General features: G+C 46.7%; 1 protein-coding gene across 2 annotated transcripts in view; it reads left to right on the forward strand.

The window, feature by feature from the left end:
- The window catches only part of CEP120 (centrosomal protein 120), a 419833-nt gene that overhangs the window by 304933 nt on the left and 92266 nt on the right, over positions 1 to 22634 (forward strand). For both annotated transcript variants that reach the window (XM_029619774.1, XM_029619782.1), the window contains one exon: positions 8782 to 8904. In XM_029619774.1, the coding sequence (XP_029475634.1) occupies positions 8782 to 8904 (123 nt within the window). The remainder of the gene's footprint in view (positions 1 to 8781; positions 8905 to 22634) is intronic.

Raw genomic sequence — 22634 nt, forward strand, 5'->3', positions numbered from 1 at the left:
GTTTATATCTAGAACTAATTCAGTCCAGTGTTGTCTGCCTCCAGCCGCTGGATAGACATTTTTTGAATTCAGTCGTTATAGAACAGAAGGATTTATTTATTAGGAATCAGCCTCTTACTATTTTCTTAGCATGAATTTTAAGGCTATATATGGGCCATGCTCCTATGGATGTTTCTTCTGCAGTGAAGTGTGCTGTGAAAGCACCATTTGACTTGTTTTTCTGGTAAAGAAAGAGGAAAAAGGTAGTTAGTTACTACTTTGTTAAGCTGATTGCCTTGTTACAGCCTTATACTTGAATTATTTCAAGTTGATTTGATGGCTGAGAAAAATAGTCACTACAGCGTTTGTGAAGCTAAGAGCACATCCACTGAAGGAAGTCTGTGCTCTCTTTGCCGCAGTAAATCTGAATTGCCGGTTAGCTACTTCCATCAAAAAGACTTCCTCCACACGCAGTCTTCACCCAGGACAATTTCTTCCTCTGGAGAGCCATTAGCTTCAACAGTTCCAACAGCTGACTTGGTCGCATCGGCCATCTGGAATCGGCCTCCTGGAATAGCATACAGGGCAGGACCCGTACCGGGGCTGGACTTCCTTCATGAAACAAAGCAGGAAGTTTCTAGCACTAGTACAGGTGCCTTTTCTCCTGACCTTAAGTTTTTGCATCAGGCTTTTCATGCCTTACAGGATCAGCAAAAAGGCATAGCAGATCATGGTCAAGTTGAAATTTCAACTTCTGAAATTTCCAATAGCTCATAAGAGAAAGAAATTGGAATTGGAGGATCAGGAAGCTCTCTCCTTAGAGGTGGATTGTCCCTCTTATTTAAGATTTGAGGATGATAAAAGTGGAAGTGGACTGGACTTATTGGAAGACAGTGAGATTCAGTTGGGAGAAAATGAACAGATCAGATTGTTACAAAAGGAGGAAATGTCAGCACTGATTTTGCAGGCTGTGTCGGCCTTGAGGAAGAAAAATTTGAAGAATCTCCAGGTTGGAATCCAATCTTGAGAGGTACACAGAAGACAGCTTCTTTATTTCCTCTGCACTCGGAGATTGAAGCTATGATTGTCAGTGGAAATCTCCAAAGGCTGGCTATAGGCACCTAAGAGTTGTTAATAGGCTGTATTCTATACCACCAGAGGTATTGGATCGTCTTTTCCAACAACCAACAGTAGATGCGATGGTCGCTGTGATAGCCAGAACTACCATCCCTGTGGCAGGGAGTGCAACCCTTCAGACTGCTCAAGATAGGAAGCTAGAGTCAGTTCTTAAGCATCTTTTTTCTGCAGGTTCCTTTGTGCTTCAGGGAGCAGTCTGTGCTAGCTATGTTTCTAGATATCTGCTCTGCTGGATTCAGCAATTATCTGAGATTGAAAGCACCACAAAGTTAGTTGGCTACTGCCTATTTGTCTGTTGCTTTATATGACATAATTAGATTTGCAGCTAGGTCTGTAGCTATTTCTGTGGAGCTAGATGGCTTCTATGGCTAAGAAATTGGTCTGCGACTCATGGGCCAAATCCAGACTTTCGCATTTACCCTTTAAGGGTAAATATCTCTTTGGTGAGGAGCTGGATCTTTTGATAAAAGATCTGGGTGATTCAAAAGTTCAAAGATTACCTGAAGATAAAACCCATCCCAGTTTTCAACTGTATTGGGATTGTCAATTCATGGGAGCTAAAAGATATAGACCAGGTAAGTAAGGAATTCCTCAGTTTTCAAAAAGTAAAGGTAGATCTCAGGCCTTTCGAGGGATAAGAAGAGCAAGAAGTGATTTTACCTGGTCCACCAGAGCTTCACAGAGTATGCAATGAAACCCAGAGGATTTATTCTCTAGGTGAGCCTACAGGGGGCAGGTTACTGGCTTTTCTTGAGGAATGAATCCTGACAAATGGGTTTTGGATATAATCCAAAAAGGTTTCACCCCAGAATTAAGAAGATTTGTAAGAGAGAATTTTCTTATCTCACCTGCCCATACTCCAGTCAGGGTTGCCGCAATTCATTGAACATTGAATAAGTTGATTCAATTATAGGCAATTTGACTGGTTCCATTCAAGGAACGTCAAAAGGGATATTTTTCAATTTATTTTGTGATTCCAAAAAAGGACAGTTGATTCAAACCCATTTTGGATCTAAGGGCATAAATTATAATATATATATCCCTTAATTCTGGATGGAATCTTTTTGCACAGTTATCACTTCAGTTCGCAAGGGCGAGTTTTTATCATCCCTTGATTTAAGAGCCTTACTTTCATATTCCAATAAAACTAGATTTGCAAACATTTCTCCAGGTTTTTTTTTTTGTTTTTTTTATAGTGTTTGTTGCCCTACCTTTTGGGCTGGCAACAGCTCCAAGAACTTTTACAAAAGTCATGGTGGTTGTAGCTATCTTTTTAAAAAGGAAGGGAATTTTGATTCATCCTAATTTGGACGATTGGTTAATAAGGGCCAAATCATATTCCAAGGGAGTAGCATTGCCGGAAGCGGTAGTTTCATTACTCCCAGCAGTTAGGTTGGGTGATCAGTTTTGCAAAACGTTATTTACAACCCTCACAAACTATAGAACATTTAGAGGTGGTATTCAATATGGCTGCAGGTATGGTATACCTACCACAAAAGAGAATCTCAAAGATTTGTTCCCAGGTGAAGTTTTTCAGTTCAGCAAGCACCAACTGCTTGGCATTACCTGCAGCTTCTAGGTTCAGTGGCTTCAACTGTGGAATTAGTTCCTTGGGCAAGGGCTCATATGAGACTTCTACAGACTTCATTCCTTTCGAGTTGGAATCTACAAGTTCCAGATTATGGTGTAGGCCTTCCATTTTCAAACGAGATTCAAGCGTCTCTAAAATGGTGGTCATATCTCCTGAATTAGCAAAAAGGAATGCCCTTAGAAAGTCCTATTGGGATCTGCTAACAATGGATGCCAGTCTATTAGGCTAGGGAGCTCATTATATGAATTATTATGCCCAGAGTGAAGCTTAATGGTCTATAAATCGCTTAGAGACCAGAGGCATCATATTTGCTCTGTTAAATTTTCAGAATCTCCTTCAGGGCAAGGCAGTGAGAGTCTTATACGACAATGCAACAGCGGAACATGGAGTCAGGGCATTTCGGAGGAGACAAATCTCTTGTTTACTTGGGCTGAGAGCCATCTATTTCAGTTGACAGCTCAACACATAGCAGGCCAGATCAATGTTCAGGCATATTTTTTAAGTCAGAATATAATTTATCCTAAAGGGTGGGCATTAAGTCAGGATGCCTTTTTTCAGATAGTGCAAAAATGGGGGCCACAACAGATAGACTTGGTGGCCTCCAGTCAAAACAAGAAGGTAAAGACGGTTTTTCAGTCTCCGCAGAAAAGTAGGCAGCGAGGCAATGGATGCTTTTCAACAAAGTTGGAGGGGTTACAAGTTCTTGTATCATTGTCTTCCATGGCCGCTAATAGCTCGTGTGTTGAGAAAAATAGAAAAGAAAATTGTCAGTGGTCTTAGTAGCTCCAGACTGGCCACAAAGGCAATGGTATCCAGAGCTAAGGAGGTTATTAATAGATGAGTCTCTACATCTACTGCAAGTCAAGGGCCTTCCACATCAGGGGCCTGTAGAAATGGAGTATCTAGCTTCATTCTTGCTTACAGCTTGGTTATTGAAAGGGCAAGGTTTGTAAAGAGAGTTTACTCCCTCTCTGTGATTATTACGATGTTGCACTCTAAGAAAAGAACTACTTCTCTATCTTATACAAGAATTTGTCGCATTTTTGAGGATTTTTGCAGAAATAGGAATTTTTCTCTATTGGTTGCACAGATGGGGGATATTCTAGCCTTTTTATAGCGTGAATTGGATAAAGGTTTAGCTTTAAATTCCTTTAAGGTTCAACTAGCTGCAATTTTTTTGTTTTTATGGACAAATAAAGGGTAGTTTGGTTTACTCCTAAATAGATGTTTCCTATTTTTTCAGTGGGGTGAAACATATATATCCACCAATCAGAAATGAGTGGGCCCGTGCCCAGATCCCACAAGTAACCGTGCACTGCGCGTGTTGGCCCGGTTGAGTCTGACCTGTGGCACGGCTTCCCTTCCTTCCGCCGCCTGGCACGGCTGCGTGGGGGAAGAGATAGGATTAGTGGTCATGGGATGATGACGTCGCGGCCCTTTAAAAGGCTGCGACTGAGGCACATCCGGCCTCTTCCTTTCCCATTCAGCATATATGGAGGAGGGCCCCAGCATAGAAAGACGGACTGCCGGATGGCACCAGTGAGGTGCAGCTTGGTTTGACATGGCGCGGTGGGATTGGGCCGCAACTTGCTGCTGCTACCAGCGGAAGGGTTCTGGGGGCCAATGATGGCTTTGCCTGCTCCTTCTCTTTGTCTTCCTCTGCCCTGCCATGCTGACTATCTTTCTGTGGCCGTCCGCGGTGTGGATGGTGCACCCCCCGGGGCAGATTGGTGTCATTCCTATGGGGACCAGGTGGGCATCGAGGGGCCTGGGCATTCACCGGAGATGGCGTGGATCAAGCCCTTAGAGTGGAGCTCGCCGTTGTGGTGGGGGTGCGCCTTTGTGGCTCGCCCTCTGAGCGGGGGGCCTGTGGGGTTTGGATGCAGTGGAGGCTGTGGTGGGCTCCGGGCGCCAGGTTCAGTGGCGATATGTTCTGCTTGGGGCCCGAGGCCGAGCTGAGAAGCATCACTTCCGGTCTCTTCTTTTCCAACTCTCCTCCTTGCAGCCAATCTTCCTGCAGCTGTCCACAGTGTGGACACTGTGGACAGCCCACACCCCACCAGGGCAGTTTGGCATTGTCCGGGGGACCAGGTGGGCTTCAAAGGGTCTGGGGTTCTCACCGAGACGGCATTAATCAGGCCCTTGGAATGACGCTTGCCATTGCGGTGGAGGCATTCCTTCTTGGCTCGCCTCTCTGAGCTGAGGGTCTGTGGCATGTGGGTGCAGTTGAGACCCTGGTGGGCGCTGGGCTGCACACTGGCTTATTCTACATGGGGCTCGAGGCCAGCTGGAGGAGCCGGCTGCCCCCCCACCGGGAAGACTGCCGTATTTTTGGTCACTCCTCGAGGTGTTCCAGTCCTCCTGGGAGGTGGCCATGAATGGTTGCATGTGTCCAGGGCCTTCCTTGGGTCGGTGGAGGCGGGTCGCTCCCTCCTCCTCGCCCAGGAAGAGTTCAGTTTGGATTTGTTACAGGGAATCAGAGTTGCAACACTGACGCTATGGGGAGGAAGGGCCGACTGAAGGACAGGCGAGGTTCTCACGGTCCTTCTGGCAGCTGCAGTCTCCCATGGGTTTTTGGCTGTTTGGGTCTGAGGGGAAGAAGGCACTTGTCATGGCCCTAGATCGTCACAAGATAGGGGGCCTTCGGGGGGCCTTCAGTTTAGGGCTGCTGTGGGACTCCTAACCTCTTGAATTGGAGTGCCCTGCAGATGGAGGTGTGGATTTGAATTCCACTTCTGACATGCTCCTTCTTTGGAGAGGAGTAGTAGCCTAGTGGTCAGAGCAATGGGCCCTGAACCAGGGAAGCCAGAGTTCAATTCCCACTCAAGGATTACAAAAGGCAAATTATCTGTCCCTCTGGCAAAAAATAAATGCAGTGAATAGCCATGGGTCCCCTCCCCCGCAGCATTTTTGGGATGCCGGGGCATTGCAGGCCTAATGGGGCCGGACAAAGAAAGAGAGTAAATATCAGTTTTAGGTATTTTCATATTTGGTGTGTTCTTGCAAAATGTTTCTTTAAAAGGGAAATGTTAAAGTTAGCATAGTTGGGGTAGGCTGTGACATTTTAGTTTGACTTTTTTTTTTATTACTGATACTTGAAATTTCATTGCTAGTTTTTTTTTATAGTTGTTTGTAGGTTTAACGGTAGTAGACTGGCTGAATTAGTTCTAGATATGACATATAAGCTGGTGATGTCATTAAAAAAAAAAAAAAAATCTCTGCCTCCATATATGCTAGATGAGAGGATAACACACAGGTTCTGGACTAGTGTAGAAGTATAGGAAAAGAAATTAACAGATAAGACATAATTTCTCCTTGCTGAGGACAGGAATACATGTAGACAGTAAGTAAAATTTGTCAATATCTGATGAAATATTCAAGGTGGGGAATATACCTGGCCAATATTTTGAAATTTCTCAAAAACCTTCAAATGGAAATAGGAGCAACTTAAAAAAAAAAAAATTCCACAGAACTAATGGAGCAAAGGAAAAACAAGCAGCACAAAAGGCACCACTCAGCAATCACAATTAAACAACCCCCACCAAATCCAACACCCGCAAAACTTCCCAACGCCTAGTCCAGAACTCGCCTAATGCCACCCAGCGCTGACAAAATGGCCCTAGAAGAGGCTGCCTTTTATTTCCATGCAAGGAAACAGATGGACACCTGAGCACCACCACTCACACCCCAGGTCAGCCTAGGTCGCTTCTATCAATCAGTAGGGAATACTGCAATATTTTGAAGCTAGTGCTGGTTTCACAATTTTCTGTGCGTCTGTTTTAATGCTGGTTTTGGCACGCTTTTTAGGCTTACTGTGGATTTTTAGTGCCAGTTTGATTTGCATACCATTAGTTTACTGAATCGAGTGAGGGCGCATGTTTTTAACATGCTTGGTATAAAACACTTTGTGTTGGTTTTGACGAGGATTTTATTATATTGGCCCCTTATTAAATAATGGCAGATGAAAGGCATTTTGGATCTTTGTGTACCATCATTTACTATGTTGCTATATACTGGCCCATTGTGTTGAGATTTGTTTTCACCCAGTAATGATCTCATTCTCTCTTGCATTTACTATATCGTATGAGCAAGGACATTGGGAAAGTATGCATGCCAAACTAAAAAGCAAGTGCTCTCGGATTATTCCCAAATCTGCACTTGAATACTGCATTTGAGTGTATCCAGATTTCTTGCATTGCAAATGATTTTTAATTTAAATAAAATGTTTGGGAGTGGGTGATTTGCACATGTTCATTCAAGTATGTGCTTAGTAGTTTAAAAAAAAAAAAGGCTAGGAATATTAAACTGTCAATTTTTAAGCCATCTGTCAATAAATTAGGAGAAAAGGATCACAAACACATTTTTCACATTAAAGCAAAATAAAGACCCAATAGTAAGTAAAAAAAAAAAAAAAAAAAAAAGTTCCATTTCAGTGATAGGTGTGTGGTATGTATTCAGTTAACTAATTCAAGATGCAAAACATAAACATATAGCCTATTTCTACACATGGTGAAATGTTTGAAATTCATAGTTTCTTCTTGATTACTCCTTTAGCATTACCAAAGGGATTGGAAGGAAAGACTGGGTGATGAATTGTGCACTGGAACAAACACAACCATATATCAGTGGGACTAAATCTTTTAAAACAAATTCCAATTTATGATTGTCTGGAAATTGTTCCCAAATTCTAAATTAGTTGCATGTTCATCGTTTCCCCCCTTTTTTATGCTTTTATTTTCCCTGCAACTTATCAAGTAATACCATAAGGCCAGAGGTGCACAGCATTAAGCCATTAGTCAGAGAAATCTTTCTGTTTTAGGCTTTTAAATCATTTTTTGGCTGTACAAAGCATTATTCACTTCCTCTTCCAGACATTCCTGAACAAGTTCTACTTGAAAAGTTGAGTCAATAATAAATACTTTAAAGATATACCATGGCTTTTTCCAGAGTCATACTATGTATTACTTGATAGCATGGGGACTGGATGCAAATCTCTAAAATATCAACTGTCATGTCAAAGAAGTTTTGTGAAGAACTATGTTTCTGTTTATTATCCTTTGTATGTCATCAAGAAATAGGCATCCATTTCATTTTTTTTAAACCAAAACCATTTTTTAAATCCTTTTTGTATGTCTTCCTGTTCTTCCAAAATGTATTATTTATGAAGGGGAAGTTTATTCAGTCTCTGCCTTTTGTCAACTGACTGGTAGAAGTTTAGTCCAAAACCTAATTAGAAGGATTTTTCTACTTTGGACCTTTCTGAGTACCTGCCGTCAGACAGTTTTCTTTTTCCTCTCAGCAACTTCTCCAACACTGGGAAGCTTCTGGCTGACTGCTCTTCAACAGGAACTCCTTAGTACTCCTTCCTCAGATGGGTAGTTTCCTTTTTACAAAACTCCCATTTGAGACAAAATCCCTTCTCAGTAAGAACTTCTCCAAACTTCCCAAGATAGATGAGGAATTTCCAGCACATTTGCTTTCTGATGACCTCTTCCCTTCAGATCCCATTACCCTGTTGAATCCAGGACCTCTTTCTTTCCTGGAATTACTGGGGAGCCCTCCCTTGGGTCTCCATCCCCTTCACTAGACAGGAGTTCTTCTTTTTCCAGACTTTTCTCAGTTGTGAGTAGGGCCCACTCTGTAGGGAGATGACACCCTCAGAATGTGGTGGGCAGACTGACTTCTCTTGGTTCTGTATCCCTTAGTAGACATTTTCCTTATGAATCTATATGATATGGCCACAGGAGTTTATTAAACCAATGACTCCTCCCACTTGGTAGTGTCAAACCTCCTACCACACTCCTACCTACACTGACTTGATCTCACTAACAGGGGCAGTGTCTGTTGAGACCACAGATCCTCCATTGTTAGCATATTTGGTCTTTTGAGACCATTGTGACCATTGCAGTTAAGGGCAACTCCATTAGTAAGGAGCAAATTAAGGGTCCCCCTTACTTTTTTCAGTGTTTTCAATACTTGTCTTTTATTTTAGGGAATTGTAGAATTACTTTCATTATAACTGGCATAATATTTGACTGTACTGTTTGTTTGCTTGTCTGTTTTTTTATTATTAGCTTCATGATGCAGAGCACAAGTTTAAGCTCTTGGAAAAGGAATTCCAGCAGCATAAGGAACAGCAAAGCAGTAAACCAGAAATCCGACTCCAGTCTGAAATAAATTTTCTCACATTAGAAAAGGTATCTTGGTTTAAAAAAAAAAAAATTATCACACTGATTAATTTAAATGGCAGAAATCAGATACAAATCCGCCTTTCAGAAATATTTGGTAAATTATTATTGTTTTGTGACTTTTTATCATTGCCTCCAGAATGAAACCTCATTTTTTGCCAAGTTTCTTTCCAGTTAACTTAAAACATTTATCAGTCAAGAAACCTAGTGCATTGCTATTAACCATAAAGATTGTGAAAAACATGGATATCCTCTTTATCTAGTCAAACCAGTCCAGACGAGTAGGTTATGCTCACTGACCAGCAGATGGAGACAGAAATAAAAAATGTCACTGTTGTCACAGTTTATATGCATCCGTACTCACCTTAGCTTTCTAGTATTCTGTCCCCAGCATGATCCCATGCTGTGAATGTGGCCTGTGAAGCTAATAAAGAAAATTGTGGAGTCTACTCCTGAGGTGAAAGGCTAGTTCTCAGTCCCTCAGTTGTGCAGAGTCCTTGGTGGGTGGTTTCTCACATTCAGTTTCTGAAATTGAGCATGACCCCTGAGACGAAAGCATTGAACTCCCTCTCTTGGTTGAGCTAGCCAGGACCAGGGGGCTTCCAGGGGCTTCTCTGGGTGTTAAGGTGGTTCCCCCACAAACACACACACACACACATCCCTCTTAATTTCTCCAGCTTTCCTTCCCACCTCTTTTTGGCTGCTACTTCTCCTTTAAGCAATCAATGCTAAGCTGTGGTGGAACAATTTAAAAAAAAAAAAAAAAAACTCTCTGTTCAAAAGCCCTAATCGGGGCAAGGCGGCTGGAAATTGGTGAATAGCATCAGAGGTACTTCTCCACTGGGCCTGGGTGGGCCACTAAGATTTCTACCTATGGATCGCAATTCAGTGTTTGAGGAGGAAGGAAGCCAGATGCCTGAAATGGTGGTGGAGACAGAGCACAGGAAGAAACCACGCACTGCATGACTTGTAGTCTGGAACCTGTACAAGTGGGGGGAGTTTGGCTGCTTTTTTCCCCCACAGGTATAGAGCCTCAGGGAACGTTCCAATGCCTCTAGTTTGAGCCTGCTGGGGACTCCACAGTACATTAGACTCTCTCTTCCCACCAGACCCTGTGTTTTTCTGAGGCAGGCCGGTGGCCATATTGGGCCTGCAGAGTGGTGAAGAAGAGTGAGGAGCCAGGTGCGGTTGGGGTCCTAATCTCCAGCTTCCTCAGCAGTGGGCTGTTTCCCACATAGAGTGAGTCATCCTTGATCTAATATCACAATCTAATATCACGTTATAGATACAAACCAAGGACTTCAAATATTCAGCCATTAATCATGCCATTTTTACATAGCATTTAATTTACTTGTATACTGTTCAACCGTTTATTCTTTCCTATCTCTTCCTTCTTATCCAAGTTCTGCTACCCTTGTTATTTGTAACTGCTCCTTCGATCACCACAGTTCTAGTTGTTGTATTTAATGCACTCCCGTTCCATGTAAACCAGCAAGATATGTGCTCATGATTGCCGGTATATAAAAACCTTAAATAAATAATAAATAAAATCTATACTACAAAGTTAAGCACTATTTTAAATGTCTGGCAGGTGCTTGCATGAGCAAGGGGGCAGTCCCGAGGTTGATCTCAGCCCTTGCAGTTCCTTTGAGATATAGCACTGAGGGTGATATAGAGAGGAAACAGTACAGTTTGTAGCAGAGGGAGAGATTAGAGTCCTACATGGGGAGAGTTAGAAGAGGGGATATTTTCCCTAGCAGCAAAGATGGCCTTTTTAATACTGCATCTCCTTCATAGGCAGCGTAGTATTCCTGTTTTCCCAGTCCTCTATATGCTCTCAGCCTTGCAGAGGGGAAGAGGAGTTTCCCAGTGCCTAAGAGGACCCTTTTATAATCTGTATGTGAAAGCCATTCCAACTTTTCTTACTTTGTAAAAAGTTTAAAATCCAATTGTTCTTGTCCAGGGCTGATCTTTCGTGGAGGTGCTTACTAGCAAATATTTCTCTTTTCCAGACTGGACACGTTGGTCTGTACACTGACCAGAGAGCAGGATCCCAGTGCTGGGAGGTGCTGTGCTTAAGCGTTCTCAAATCACAATAGTCAGTCCCTGCTTAAATGAGTCTTTGTGATGGCTAGCATGGCACCATGGTTGGCAACCTACAGTTATAAGGTAGCAAGGCCTGGATGTGTCTGATGCATCTTAGGCAAGGATTCAGTGGGGGATTCTTCACTGTTATAATCAGACCAATACATATTTTGAATCACTGTGACCATCTGCTTTGAGTATAGTTTCCATAGTACCCACTAGGAGGTCTTTTGGCTACGGAACTGTTCAGCTGATTTGTTTTTGGTTGCAGTGGTTCTGTTAGAACTTAGTCTTTCTACCTGATTTTCCCTGAGGGGGAGGCAGGTAGGGTATTTACAACCTTAGAGGTAGATCTTAAAAAAGTACGTGCAACCAGCACAAACAAAAGTACGCTGGATTTTATAAGATACGCGCGTAGCCTGCCTCCGTTCCCTCTGTGTCCCCCCACCTTCCCCTCCCCTACCTTTGTTGGACAAGTTACGCCTGCTTGAGGCAGGCGTAACTTGCGCGCACAGCCTCGGCATCCCCCGGCACAGGCCGCAGTGCAGGGGGACTTAGGACCACCCCTGGGCCTGCCCTCGGACACGCCCCCGGCCTGCCGACACGCCCCCAGACACACTCCCTCCCACCCCTTTTACGAAGCCCCGGGACTTACGCACGTCCTGGGGCTTTGCGCTCACCGGCGGCCTATGCAAAATAGGCGCGCCGGCGCACATAAATCCGGAGGATTTACGCGCGCAGGTCTTTTAAAATCTACCCCTTAATATCTTAATCCATGAATACATGGAATATAGTACAAGAGGCTTCCATCTACAAAAAGGAAAAAAAGGCATCTCCTGAGGGGAAATACCTGTTCACTCCTTCTATTCAACAGGGTCTCTACACAGGAAGGAGGAACATAAAAAACATGCAATTTGCCATACTGGATCAGGCCAAGGCTCCATTAAGACTGCATCCTATTTCCAACAGTGGCCAATCCAGGTCACAAGTGCCTGGCAGGGTCCCAAAAGGTTGATAATCTCCATGTGGCATATCCCAGGAATATGCAGTGGAGTTTCCCAAGTATGTGAGAGGGGCAAAAGCCGGGCAGCATCATTTTGGAAAATGGCCACCGCTGGGCCCGGAGCCTTGGGGGTGCTATGGGCCCCACTGGTGTCCACCAGGGAGACTTTGAAAAGTAAGGTGAGGGTTGGCTGTTTCAATAAAGGGAGCCCCAGGTGATTAGAGTGGGGGGACCCCACTGGAACACCAGGAATGGTATTTTGAGTAGAGGGGGTCCAGGAGGGTGGTATCCCAGGGGTGGATTGTTTTGCTGAACGGAAGGGATTGTGGGCAGGCTTGCACTATTTTAAAAAGTAAATTTTTTTTATTTTTATTTTTTACTTTTTACACAGCATGGGAGTGGTGGTGGGGGTTGCAACCAGGAGTTATATGCAACCCCCCTGAGGTTGTGCACTGCTTTTGGGTGGGAGGGCTTACTTGGGGTCATTGGCCCCTTTTAAGCAATGGCAGCCACGCAGACCTGGGGCCACCATTGTGCATTGTTTGGGGGGCTTTTGCTCCTGTGGTATTTTTCTCCATGGGAAAATACCAGGGGCTGCATATTTTCCCACAGGGAAAAATACCACAGAAGTCACAAAGCGGCAAGGTCATTTACCGCAGCTTTGTGTCTCCCTCAGGGAAAAATACTGCAGCTTAGTGAATGAGGCTCAATTTTGCCCCACACTGATGTAAAAGGAAAATCTCCCTCTAACCGAAAGTAGAGGTAAGTGACAAATATAATAAAGCAAGAGCATATTTCTAGTAACAAGAGACCTGATTTACGGTCTGGGCAACATGGAGTTTATCTTAGATGAAATCACAACAGTTGACAGATTGTCCTCCTCCCCATTTGGGATCTTACTGTTTTCAAAAAGAGAGAAAAGTGAATTATGAATTATTTGAGAGTGCATTTACAAAGAAATTCTAATTTTAGCTCTAATTTCTGCTGTTAGCTTTGTTTATGGCATATTGTGCTATAGAACCACATGGATGATTCAGTAACTTTCATCAGATAGATTGTAAATACATTTCACTGGTGTGAGCTAGCAGAACCAAAGGTTTGTTAAAATAACTATTTCCTAGCATGTAGCAGATGGACTCAGGACCAATGGTTATAGTGTACTCCTGTTAGCAGTTGGAGACGGATCAGATTTCAAACTGATGTCAGCTCCTAGTACATATACCCCTGCAGGAAGTGCAGCTCTTCAGTATTTTCCATCTCCATAGCAGTTATGGACTATCTGCACGCTCTCGCAGCGTTTGAACCAAATCCAAAGAAGAAAACCAAAATTAAAGGGGAAAACCTACCTGAAGACGAGCCCCGCTCTCCTGCGGTGATACCCTCAGGTCCCTCCCCCAGTTGAGATTCCCGAGGTGATTTCCGTGGTCCCTCGGAGGAAAGCGCCTCGGTCCGGTGGCCGAATCGCGGCGAGGACCTAGCCCCCGATCCTCGGGCGCGGCTGAGAGGCAGCGGGTGCACCCCTTGAGCGCGGCGGTGAAGGTATTGCCCTCTCCCCCCGCAGCCGGAGACCACCCGGATCGAAACCGGGAAGCGCCGAAGACAAGGTAAGGGGGAAATCTGCTGTTTGAATCCGGTCTCCAAGGACCGAGGAGGAGCACAGGTCACCGATCGGAACCAGTGCCACTAGGTTGATCCGCCCTAGCAGGGCCAGGCCCCGGCTATTTCCAAGGGTCTGCCCACTTGGAGACCCTCTGAGGAGGTCGCCATATTACCCACATGCTCGCCGTCGCCATCTTGGCCCTATTCGCTGCTCCGCCCGCTGTTCGATCCGAGCGCACAAATCGAGCTAAGCGCACAAAAATCCTTGTGCGCATAAACGTACGCGCACATAAAACCTTGCGCGCATAAGTTGCACGCACAGAGCCGGGCGGATATCTACGGCTAGGCGCATATCTGCGCGCACATCTCAGGCGCACTGGAGCGCACAAGAGCTTACGCGGCCACAGACATGGCACCTCTAGAAACAGGAATTAAAGCTCAAGGCCTCTGCCCTGCATGCCACATCAGAGCCGCACAGAGCGAGGAGGCAGAAGCCCTGTAAGCACACTGTGAGGAGGTCCTGGGAGATCCAGGTCAGGGCTAGTCCCACCCAGAGCCCAGTGCTAGCTCCTCAGGGGGTACCCCGGACCTAGCAGGCCCCAGTGGGTCCCTCCCACAGACGGGGACCCCCAGAGAACCTGCGCCCCTGAACTTAGGCCCAGCGTCGATATCTTGGGTGGAATTATTCAAGGGGATTCATGCCTTTGTCAAGATGCAAACTGCACCTCTGGCTGATCAGTCACATGCTCCACTGGAGGACCCTCATGCCCCAGGACCCTCGAGGCCCAGGCACAGTCTCCCACCACTCAGAAGCCCCACCTACGGGGACACGGATTTCTCCGAAGAGGAAGTTGAGCCCCTGGAGGAGGGGGAACTTCCCTCGGGGACAGAGCCACACCGAACTATGAGATGCTTCTTCGCAAAGGATGAGCTCCCGGACCTCGTATCCCAATGTCTAACGGAACTCACTATCCCGGGCCAAGGCACCTTGGGGGAACCTAGAACGAACCCCCTGCTGGAGGGCCTTCGCCAGACGTCTCACCATTTTCCTCTCTTACAGGCGGCACAACAGCTAATTGACCTGGAATGGAATGCCCCGGAGTCCACATTCAAAGGGGGACGAGCCTTGTCAGCCATATACCCCCTGGACCCAGTGACCAAGGAGCTTCTGGCATGCCCTAGAGTGGACGCCATAGTCTGCGCGGTCGCCAAGCGCACTACCATCCCAGTGGAGGGAGGAGCGGCGCTCAAGGATGCACATGACCAGCACCTGGAAGCCATCCTAAAACAGTCATTTGAAGTTGCAGCCATGTCACTGCAGATTGTGGCCTGCTGCACCGTGGTGACACGTGCCTGCCCATCACAAGCCAGGAACAACACTCCGGGAGAAGACATGGAACCAGCAGTATCATTCCTCACTGATGCTGCCTCCAATCTAGTGCGCACAGCAGCCAGAGGAGTGTCATCCACAGTGGCGGCCAGGAGACAACTCTGGCTTCGAAGTTGGTCGGCTGACGCCTCTTCCAAGACGCGCCTCACGAGGATGCCCTTCAAAGGATCCCTCCTGTTCGGCAGCGAACTAGAGAAACTGGCCAACAAATGGGGCGACTCCCCATTACCACGCCTGCCGGAGGACAAGACGAAGAGAAACCAGCATCCCTTCCAAAGGTCCGCCAGGGGCAGAAACTCGCAGTGCCTCAACCCTTACAAGAGCAACTATCAAGCACCCTGCCCTACAGGCAGGAACCAGTCCTTTCGGACCAAGCACAACAAGAGGGGAGCCAGCTCAGGGACAGGCCCCAGCCGCGCCCCACAATGAGAATCAGCCGACCCATCCAAGGGAAGATGCCATAGGGGGCAGACTAGCCCTATTCTACCACAGATGGGTCGAGATAACTTCGGACAAGTGGGTCCTAGCCATCATTCCGGAGGGGTACTACCTGGATTTCCTTCGAACCCCTCCGGACAGGTTCGTGGAATCCCCCTGCCACGACCTCCTCAAGAGGGCAGCAGTGGAAACTACTCTATCCAGACTTCTGGCCCTCGAGGCCATAACCCCGGTGCCTACACAGGAAATGAATACTGGACGTTACTCCATCTACTTTGTCATACCCAAGAAAGAGGGTACATTCAGGCCTATCCTGGACCTCGTCTGTCAACCGCCACCTAAGGATCCCCTGCTTCCGCATGGAAACCCTACGATCCGTCACACGCGCAATACAACCAGGAGAGTTTCTCACGTCCCTGGATCTTTCGGAGGCCTACTTACACATCCCAATTCATCAGGAGCACCAGCGCTACCTACGCTTCAAGGTCCTGGATCGTCACTATCAGTTCCGGGCACTATCCTTCGGGTTAGCTACAGCATCCCGGACGTTCACCAAGGTAATAGTAGTGGTGGCAGCAACACTGAGGAAGGAAGGAATCCTCATTCACCCTTACCTAGAAGATTGGCTGATCAGGGCAAAGTCACTGGAGGAAAGCCACCAAGCAACCAGCAGAGTCATATCACTACTGGAAAGCCTAGGTTGGGTGGTAAACACAAACAAAAGCTCCCTACAGCCCTCACAGTCGCTGGAATACCTAGGAGTCCGATTCGACACCAAAGAAGACAAGGTCAGCTTGACCCCCACAAGGAGATCAAAACTGCGGAACCGGCTGCAGACCTTGCTGAGCGTTCCTCGTCCCACAGCATGGGACTACCTGCAAGTCCTCGGGCTGATGGCATCCACCCTGGAAGTGGTGCCATGGGCGCGAGCCCACATGAGGCCCCTACAACGCTCACTTCTATCGTTGTGGAGCCCACGGTCCCAGAACTACACCGTACATCTACCACTCCCGGGCAGAATCCGGACCCAGCTACGGTGGTGGCTGCAGACCAGCTACATGAGCCGGGGATCAAGACTATCCTCCCCAACCTGGACCCTGCTCACCACAGATGCCAGTCTACACGGATGGGGAGCACACTGCGAAGAGTTAACCGCCCAAGGACGGTCGAACGCAGAAGAGGCGGGATGGAATATCAACCGCCTAGAAGCACGGGCAGTCAGACTAGCCTGCCTGCGGTTCACCCACAGACTCCGAGACAAAGCAGTCAGGGTGATGTCGGACAACGCCACAACTGTGGCCTACATCAACCGACAGGGCGGAACCAGAAGCCAACAGGTGTCCCTAGAAATAGACCTCCTGATGGTGTGGGCGGAAGCAAATCTCCAGGAGATCTCCGTCGTTCACATCGCCGGGAAAGACAACATCACGGCAGACTTCCTCAGCAGGGAAAGTCTAAACCCAGGAGAATGGAAGCTGTCATCCACAGCCTTCCAGATAGTGAATCGGTGGGGTCCCCAGACATGGACCTTCTAGCAAGCAGATCCAATGCTCAAGTACCCAGATACGTCAGCCGCAGGCGGGATCCGCAGTCCCAGGGGATCGATGCCCTGGTACAGACCTGGCCACTGGGGACCCTGCTATACGCCTTCCCGCCGTGGCCCTTGCTGGGAGCAATCATACACAAGATACAGCGACACAGGGGACTAGTTCTTCTGGTGGCTCCAGATTGGCCAAGAAGACCCTGGTATGCAGACATGAGAAGATTACTGGCAGGGAAGCCACTACCCCTGCCCCCACACAGAGACCTACTACAAAAAGGTCCGATCCTTCACGAGGACCCAGCTCAATTCTCTCTTACGGTCTGGCCATTGAGAGGGCCCGCCTGAGAGAGAGCGGATACTCGGGGGCGGTAATAGATACTCTCCTCCGAGCATGCAAGTTCTCCACATCTCTAACGTACATAAGGATCTGGAGAGTTTTTGAGCCCTGGTGCGAAGACCACAACGTCAAGCCACGCGCCTCCAATGTCCCCGTGATCCTTGAATTCTTACAGAATGGACTACAGAAGGGTCTGTCCCTCAACTCCATCAAGGTACAAGTGACAGCATTGTCATGCTACGGCTCCGGGAGCGAGGGCAACAGCATAGCCTCGCACCCAGATGTATCACACTTCCTGAAAGGAGTCAAACACATCCGCCCACCACTAAAGTGGCCAGTACCTCTATGGAACCTCAATCTAGTCTTGGAGTTCCTAGCGGGATCTGCCTTCAGACCCCTCCAAGGCCTGTCCCTCCGTCTGTTAACCTTAAATACGGTGTTCTTGCTGGCCGTGTGTTCGGCCCGCCACATCTCGGAACTACAAGCACTGTCCTGCCATGAGCTGTTCTTCAGACTCACCCGGGGTCCATCCAACTACGCACGGTGCCCACCTTCCTCCCCAAAGTGGTCTCACACTTCCACCTTAACCAAACCATCTCACTACCAACGATGGATAGCTTGAAGAATTCGGAAGAAGCCCGTAGTCTACGCCACCTCAACATCGGCAGACTCCTATCCAGATACCTGGAAATGGCGGAACCAGTACGAAAGACGGACCACCTTTTCGTCCTTCACAGCGGAAAGAGGCAAGGAGAAGCGGCCTCGCAGGCAACCATTGCCCGCTGGATCAAAGAAGTCATCAAGGCAGCCTACGTAGAAGCTGGAAAACCTCCACCTCTACAGGGCAAGGCCCATTCTACCAGAGCCCAGGCGGTATCCTGGGCAGAAACTAGAATGTTGTCACCTGCCGAGATCTGCAGGGTGGCAACGTGGTCCTCCATCCATACCTTCTCCAGATTCTACCGTCTGGATGTGCAGGCTCAGGAGGACACGGCATTTGCAAGGGCAATTCTAAGTGGACCATGGGCAGCCTCCCACCCGGTTCGGGAGTAGCTTTTATACATCCCATTGGTCCTGAGTCCATCTGCTACACGCTAGGAAATGGAGAAATTACTTACCTGATAATTTCGTTTTCCTTAGTGTAGTCGGACTCAGCATCCCACCCTTGGCTGCCGTTATACATGGTTTTTTGTCAATGAATCAAGGGTAAGCCATGTTTTCATCTACCTAGGGCATCCACCCTGCCGGGTGTTGATGCTTTCCGGTTGAGTACACTGGCGGTCTCCAGCTATAGTCAATCAACCAGTTCAAGTTAATCAAGTTAATCATGTTTTAAACGTTCTAACAAGTTATGAAGTTATTTAAGTTAATCATATTATTAAGTTAATCAATCAGTCACACTTATATCCACAATGCTTTTTGTGGAGAATACTGAAGAGCTGCACTTCCTGCAGGGGTATATGTACTAGGAGCTGACGTCAGATTGAAATCTGATCCGTCTCCAACTGCTCACAGGAGTACACTATACCCATTGGTCCTGAGTCCATCTGTCTACACTAAGGAAAACGAAATTATCAGGTAAGTAATTTCTCCAATTTTTAAATAAGCAGAAGCCTTTTGGCTTCTTGTGCTCACCTTTCTTTTAATATTAAAAGATCAAGGTGACTCTAAATAAAGATTGTTATGATAGTGAACCCTTGTGCTGTGGCATAGTTGAGCAGTCTAGTAGGTGAATCTACCAGGCCCTCGTTGAGAGCTGGCAGATGTGCCCTTACTGGGACTGAACAGGAGTTTTACCTGTACCAGCCCTATTCCCTGCAAGTTGAGCCCTTGAGTTCCAGGAGCCAGCAGGACTTAGGTGAGTGTTCCTGAAGAACGGTAGGGAGAGAGTCCAGATTCCAACAGAGATCAGAGCAGGCAGTGATCAGAGAGTGGTAGGGGTCCAAAGCAAGTGTCAGTACCAAGTGGAAGGCAAGAACATAGTCCAGGTCTTTAGCAGAGGTCAGTACCAGGCAGCAAGCAAGAACGTAGACCAGGTCCATAGCAGAGATCAGTACCAGGCGGCAAGCAAGAGCGTAGTCCAGGTCCGTAACAGAGGCCAGTACTAAGCGACAGGCCTCTGTGTAGTCCAGGGCCACATAATAGTGGTTAGTACCAGGCATCAGGCCAGGACAGATAGGACAAGGCAAGATGACACCAAGAATAGGACAGCAGGCAAGGCAGGAGACATATTAGTGAGGTACTGAGAAACAGGGCAGTTGGACTTAAATGGGCAGCCTTCCATGATGTCATGAGACAGCGCCTCTGAAGCTTTCTTGCCAAGGGACCTATTAATGTGGGGAGAGTGCCAGCACCTGTGGGCTTGTGCAAAAATGGCAGTATTCTTGCCACAAAGGAGGAAACCTCAGCATCTGGCAAGTCAGTGGCTCCCAGGGGTAAAAGTGGCTGGTCATGGGGCTTTTCCACGACTGACCAAACGACACAGTACCCTTCTTTCTAAGCCTCCTCCTTAGGCCTCTTGGCTTTAGCTTCTGAGGAAAATGCTGATGGAATTCCTTGATGAGTTTCAGGGCTTGGATATTGGAAATGGGTTCCCAAAGTGGAGAATTTCTTGGACCTCAAATCTAGTATCCTCTTCAGATATTGCTTCTATTGGTCTGGGAATACGATGTGATGGCCATGACAAAACAGGTTTAAGAAGCAAGACGTGGAATACATACTGAATTTTAAGCATAGGATGGAGTCTTAGCTGGTAGGCAACTGCTCCAATCTGCCAAAGGATGGGCAATGTCCCAATGAAAACTTAGCAGATGGATTCTTGAGCTGGAGGTTGTGGGTACTCAGCCATAGCAATTACCCTGGTTTGAGTTGAAGTGCCGGCCTGAGCTGTCTGTCCGCTTGCTTTTTAAATCTCTGGCTGCCTTGGTAAGGAGTTGGGTTGGCAGTTCTGCCACAAGTTTTTGATGTCTTGTCCCAGGGTATTAACTGATTGACATGGAATTGGCACTGGAATTGACACTGGTATCTGTGAGTGTCTGCCGAATATAATCTGGAATGACGATGAACCCGCTGAACTTCCTACAAATTTGTTGTGGCTGAACTGTGCCCAAGAAAGAAGGGAGGCTCAGTTATGCTAACGTTCATTGACATACGCTCTCAGGAACCCTTTAAGGACCTGGGTGAGTCTCTGTCTGGCCTTTGCTCTGCAGATGGTAGGTTGAGGTAAAATCCAATGTGATCCCAAATTTCTTGCATAGCCCTTTCCAGAAGCAGGCAGTGAACTCGACTCCACGATCAGTAAGAATATTCCATGGGTAAGAGTGGGCTAATTCCAAACTACCCTTTGGAACACAATGCCTGTCGAACTACGACAAGAAGAATGCACAAAAACATTCAAACGGAAGCTGAAGACCTGGCTCTTTACCAAGGCATACACCTAATTTCCCCACTTTCCCCACCCATCCCCACCTACCCTCTCCCCCTTTCCTCACTCCCACCTTTAGGTTCCTCCTTCGCCCCTTATCTGTTCAGTCCTCCTACCTGCTCCTGATTTCTCAGCTCGCTTACTCCTTTAACCCCCTCTCCACCCCTCCTCCCCTCCCCCACCCCCTCCCCGTCCCCCCTCCTCTCTCTTCTAACTCTACACAATTATCTTTCTATGGCATTGCTATTTTTATGAATACTTTGTATATATTGATACTCTATATATATTTGTAAATTTTGCTCATAACGTTTTGTTTGATTATTTCCCGCCTTTATCTCCCCTCCTCATTTGTTCATATGTTAATTCGTTATATCTGTTCGATGTAAATCGCCATCCCAGGCGCCTGTTTCAGTTACACTGTAAACCAATGTGATATCCCTGATGAACGTCGGTATATAAAAATTTTAAATAAATAAATAAATAAATAATTCTGGTGCAAATGGAAGTTCAGAAAGAGCTATCTTGGAGAATCTATCATCCACTACCCAGGTGATAGTACAGCCATTAGAAAGGGGAAGGTCAGTGACAGTCAGTGTCCAGATGGGTCTAGCGTTCCTCGGAGGCTGACAATGACTGTAACAGCCCCCAAAGGCGAGAATGGGAGCTCTTATGCATAGAACAAGTGGAGCAGGATTCTACATAGTGCTGCACATCACTCTTCACTTGGGGCCTACACTAATAGCTGAGAATTAATTTCAGAGTCGTCGTAACCCTAGTGTGCCCAGCCAGGCAGACGTTATGGACCTATTTGGGTACTTTTTCCCTCGGTCGTTTAGAGACTATTGTCTTCCTAGGCGCAACTGGTACTTCTGTGGTGACCACACTTCTTGCTGGGTCTATGATGTGGCGATGAAGTATCAAGGAATTTTCAGTTTTGAAAGACCATAAAAGGGTATTGGCCTGTTGGTTGTTCTCCACCGGGCAGTACCATAGTTTGAAGTCGAAGCGATTGAAGAACAACGACCACCTGGCCTGTCTGATTCAGACATTGGGCCTATGGGAGATATTCCAAATTCCTATGGTCTGCATAAATTACCATTGGATGTCTAGCCCCCTCCAATAGAAGGCGCCACTCCTCCAGTGCTTGCTTTACAGCCAGAAGTTCTCTGTCTTCAATCATATAGTTATTTTCAGCAAAGAGAATGATTTTGAAAAGTAAAAGCATGGCATGAAAGTCCCTTGATCGTTGTGTTGAGGAGTATATCCCCTATCCCAATGGCAAAAAAAGCATCTACCTCCAAGATGAAGGGGTTTGATGGATCTGAATGTTGGAGATAGGAATCTCATAGAAATTCCTATTTGAGGCTGGCAAAGGCCTGTATGGCTTCTTTGGGCCAGTGTCTGGTGTCTGTACCTTTTTTAATAAGAGCGGTGAGGAAGCCGCAGAGAGGAATATCCTTGCACAAACTATCAATAGTAACTTGCAAAGCCGAGGAAGCATTACAAGGCCAGTTTGCAATGGCTTTTACCTTCTCAGGATCCATAAGTAGACTGTGCCAGGAGACAATGTGTAACCCAGCAACGGTTATTCTTCCTGTTCGAATGTGCATTTCTTGAGCTTGGCATATAGGTAGTACTCTCGGAATCTCTAATACTTGTTTTACATTCCCATAGTGCTGTGCTTGGTAGCGTGAAAAGATGAAAATATCATTCAGATATACCACCATGTACGAGTACAAGAGGTCCTGGAAGATCTCTTTGAACTTAAGCTAGAAGACTGCAGAAGCATTACAAAGGCCTAATGGCATGACTAGGTATTCATAATGACTCTGATGTTGAAGGCCAACTTCCATTCGTCACCCTCTTGTATGTGTATAAGGTTATAGGCACCTCTGAGAACAAGTTTTGTGAAAATTTGCA

This window comes from Rhinatrema bivittatum, chromosome 1 (assembly GCF_901001135.1).
Source record: "Rhinatrema bivittatum chromosome 1, aRhiBiv1.1, whole genome shotgun sequence".
Taxonomy (NCBI): domain Eukaryota; kingdom Metazoa; phylum Chordata; class Amphibia; order Gymnophiona; family Rhinatrematidae; genus Rhinatrema; species Rhinatrema bivittatum.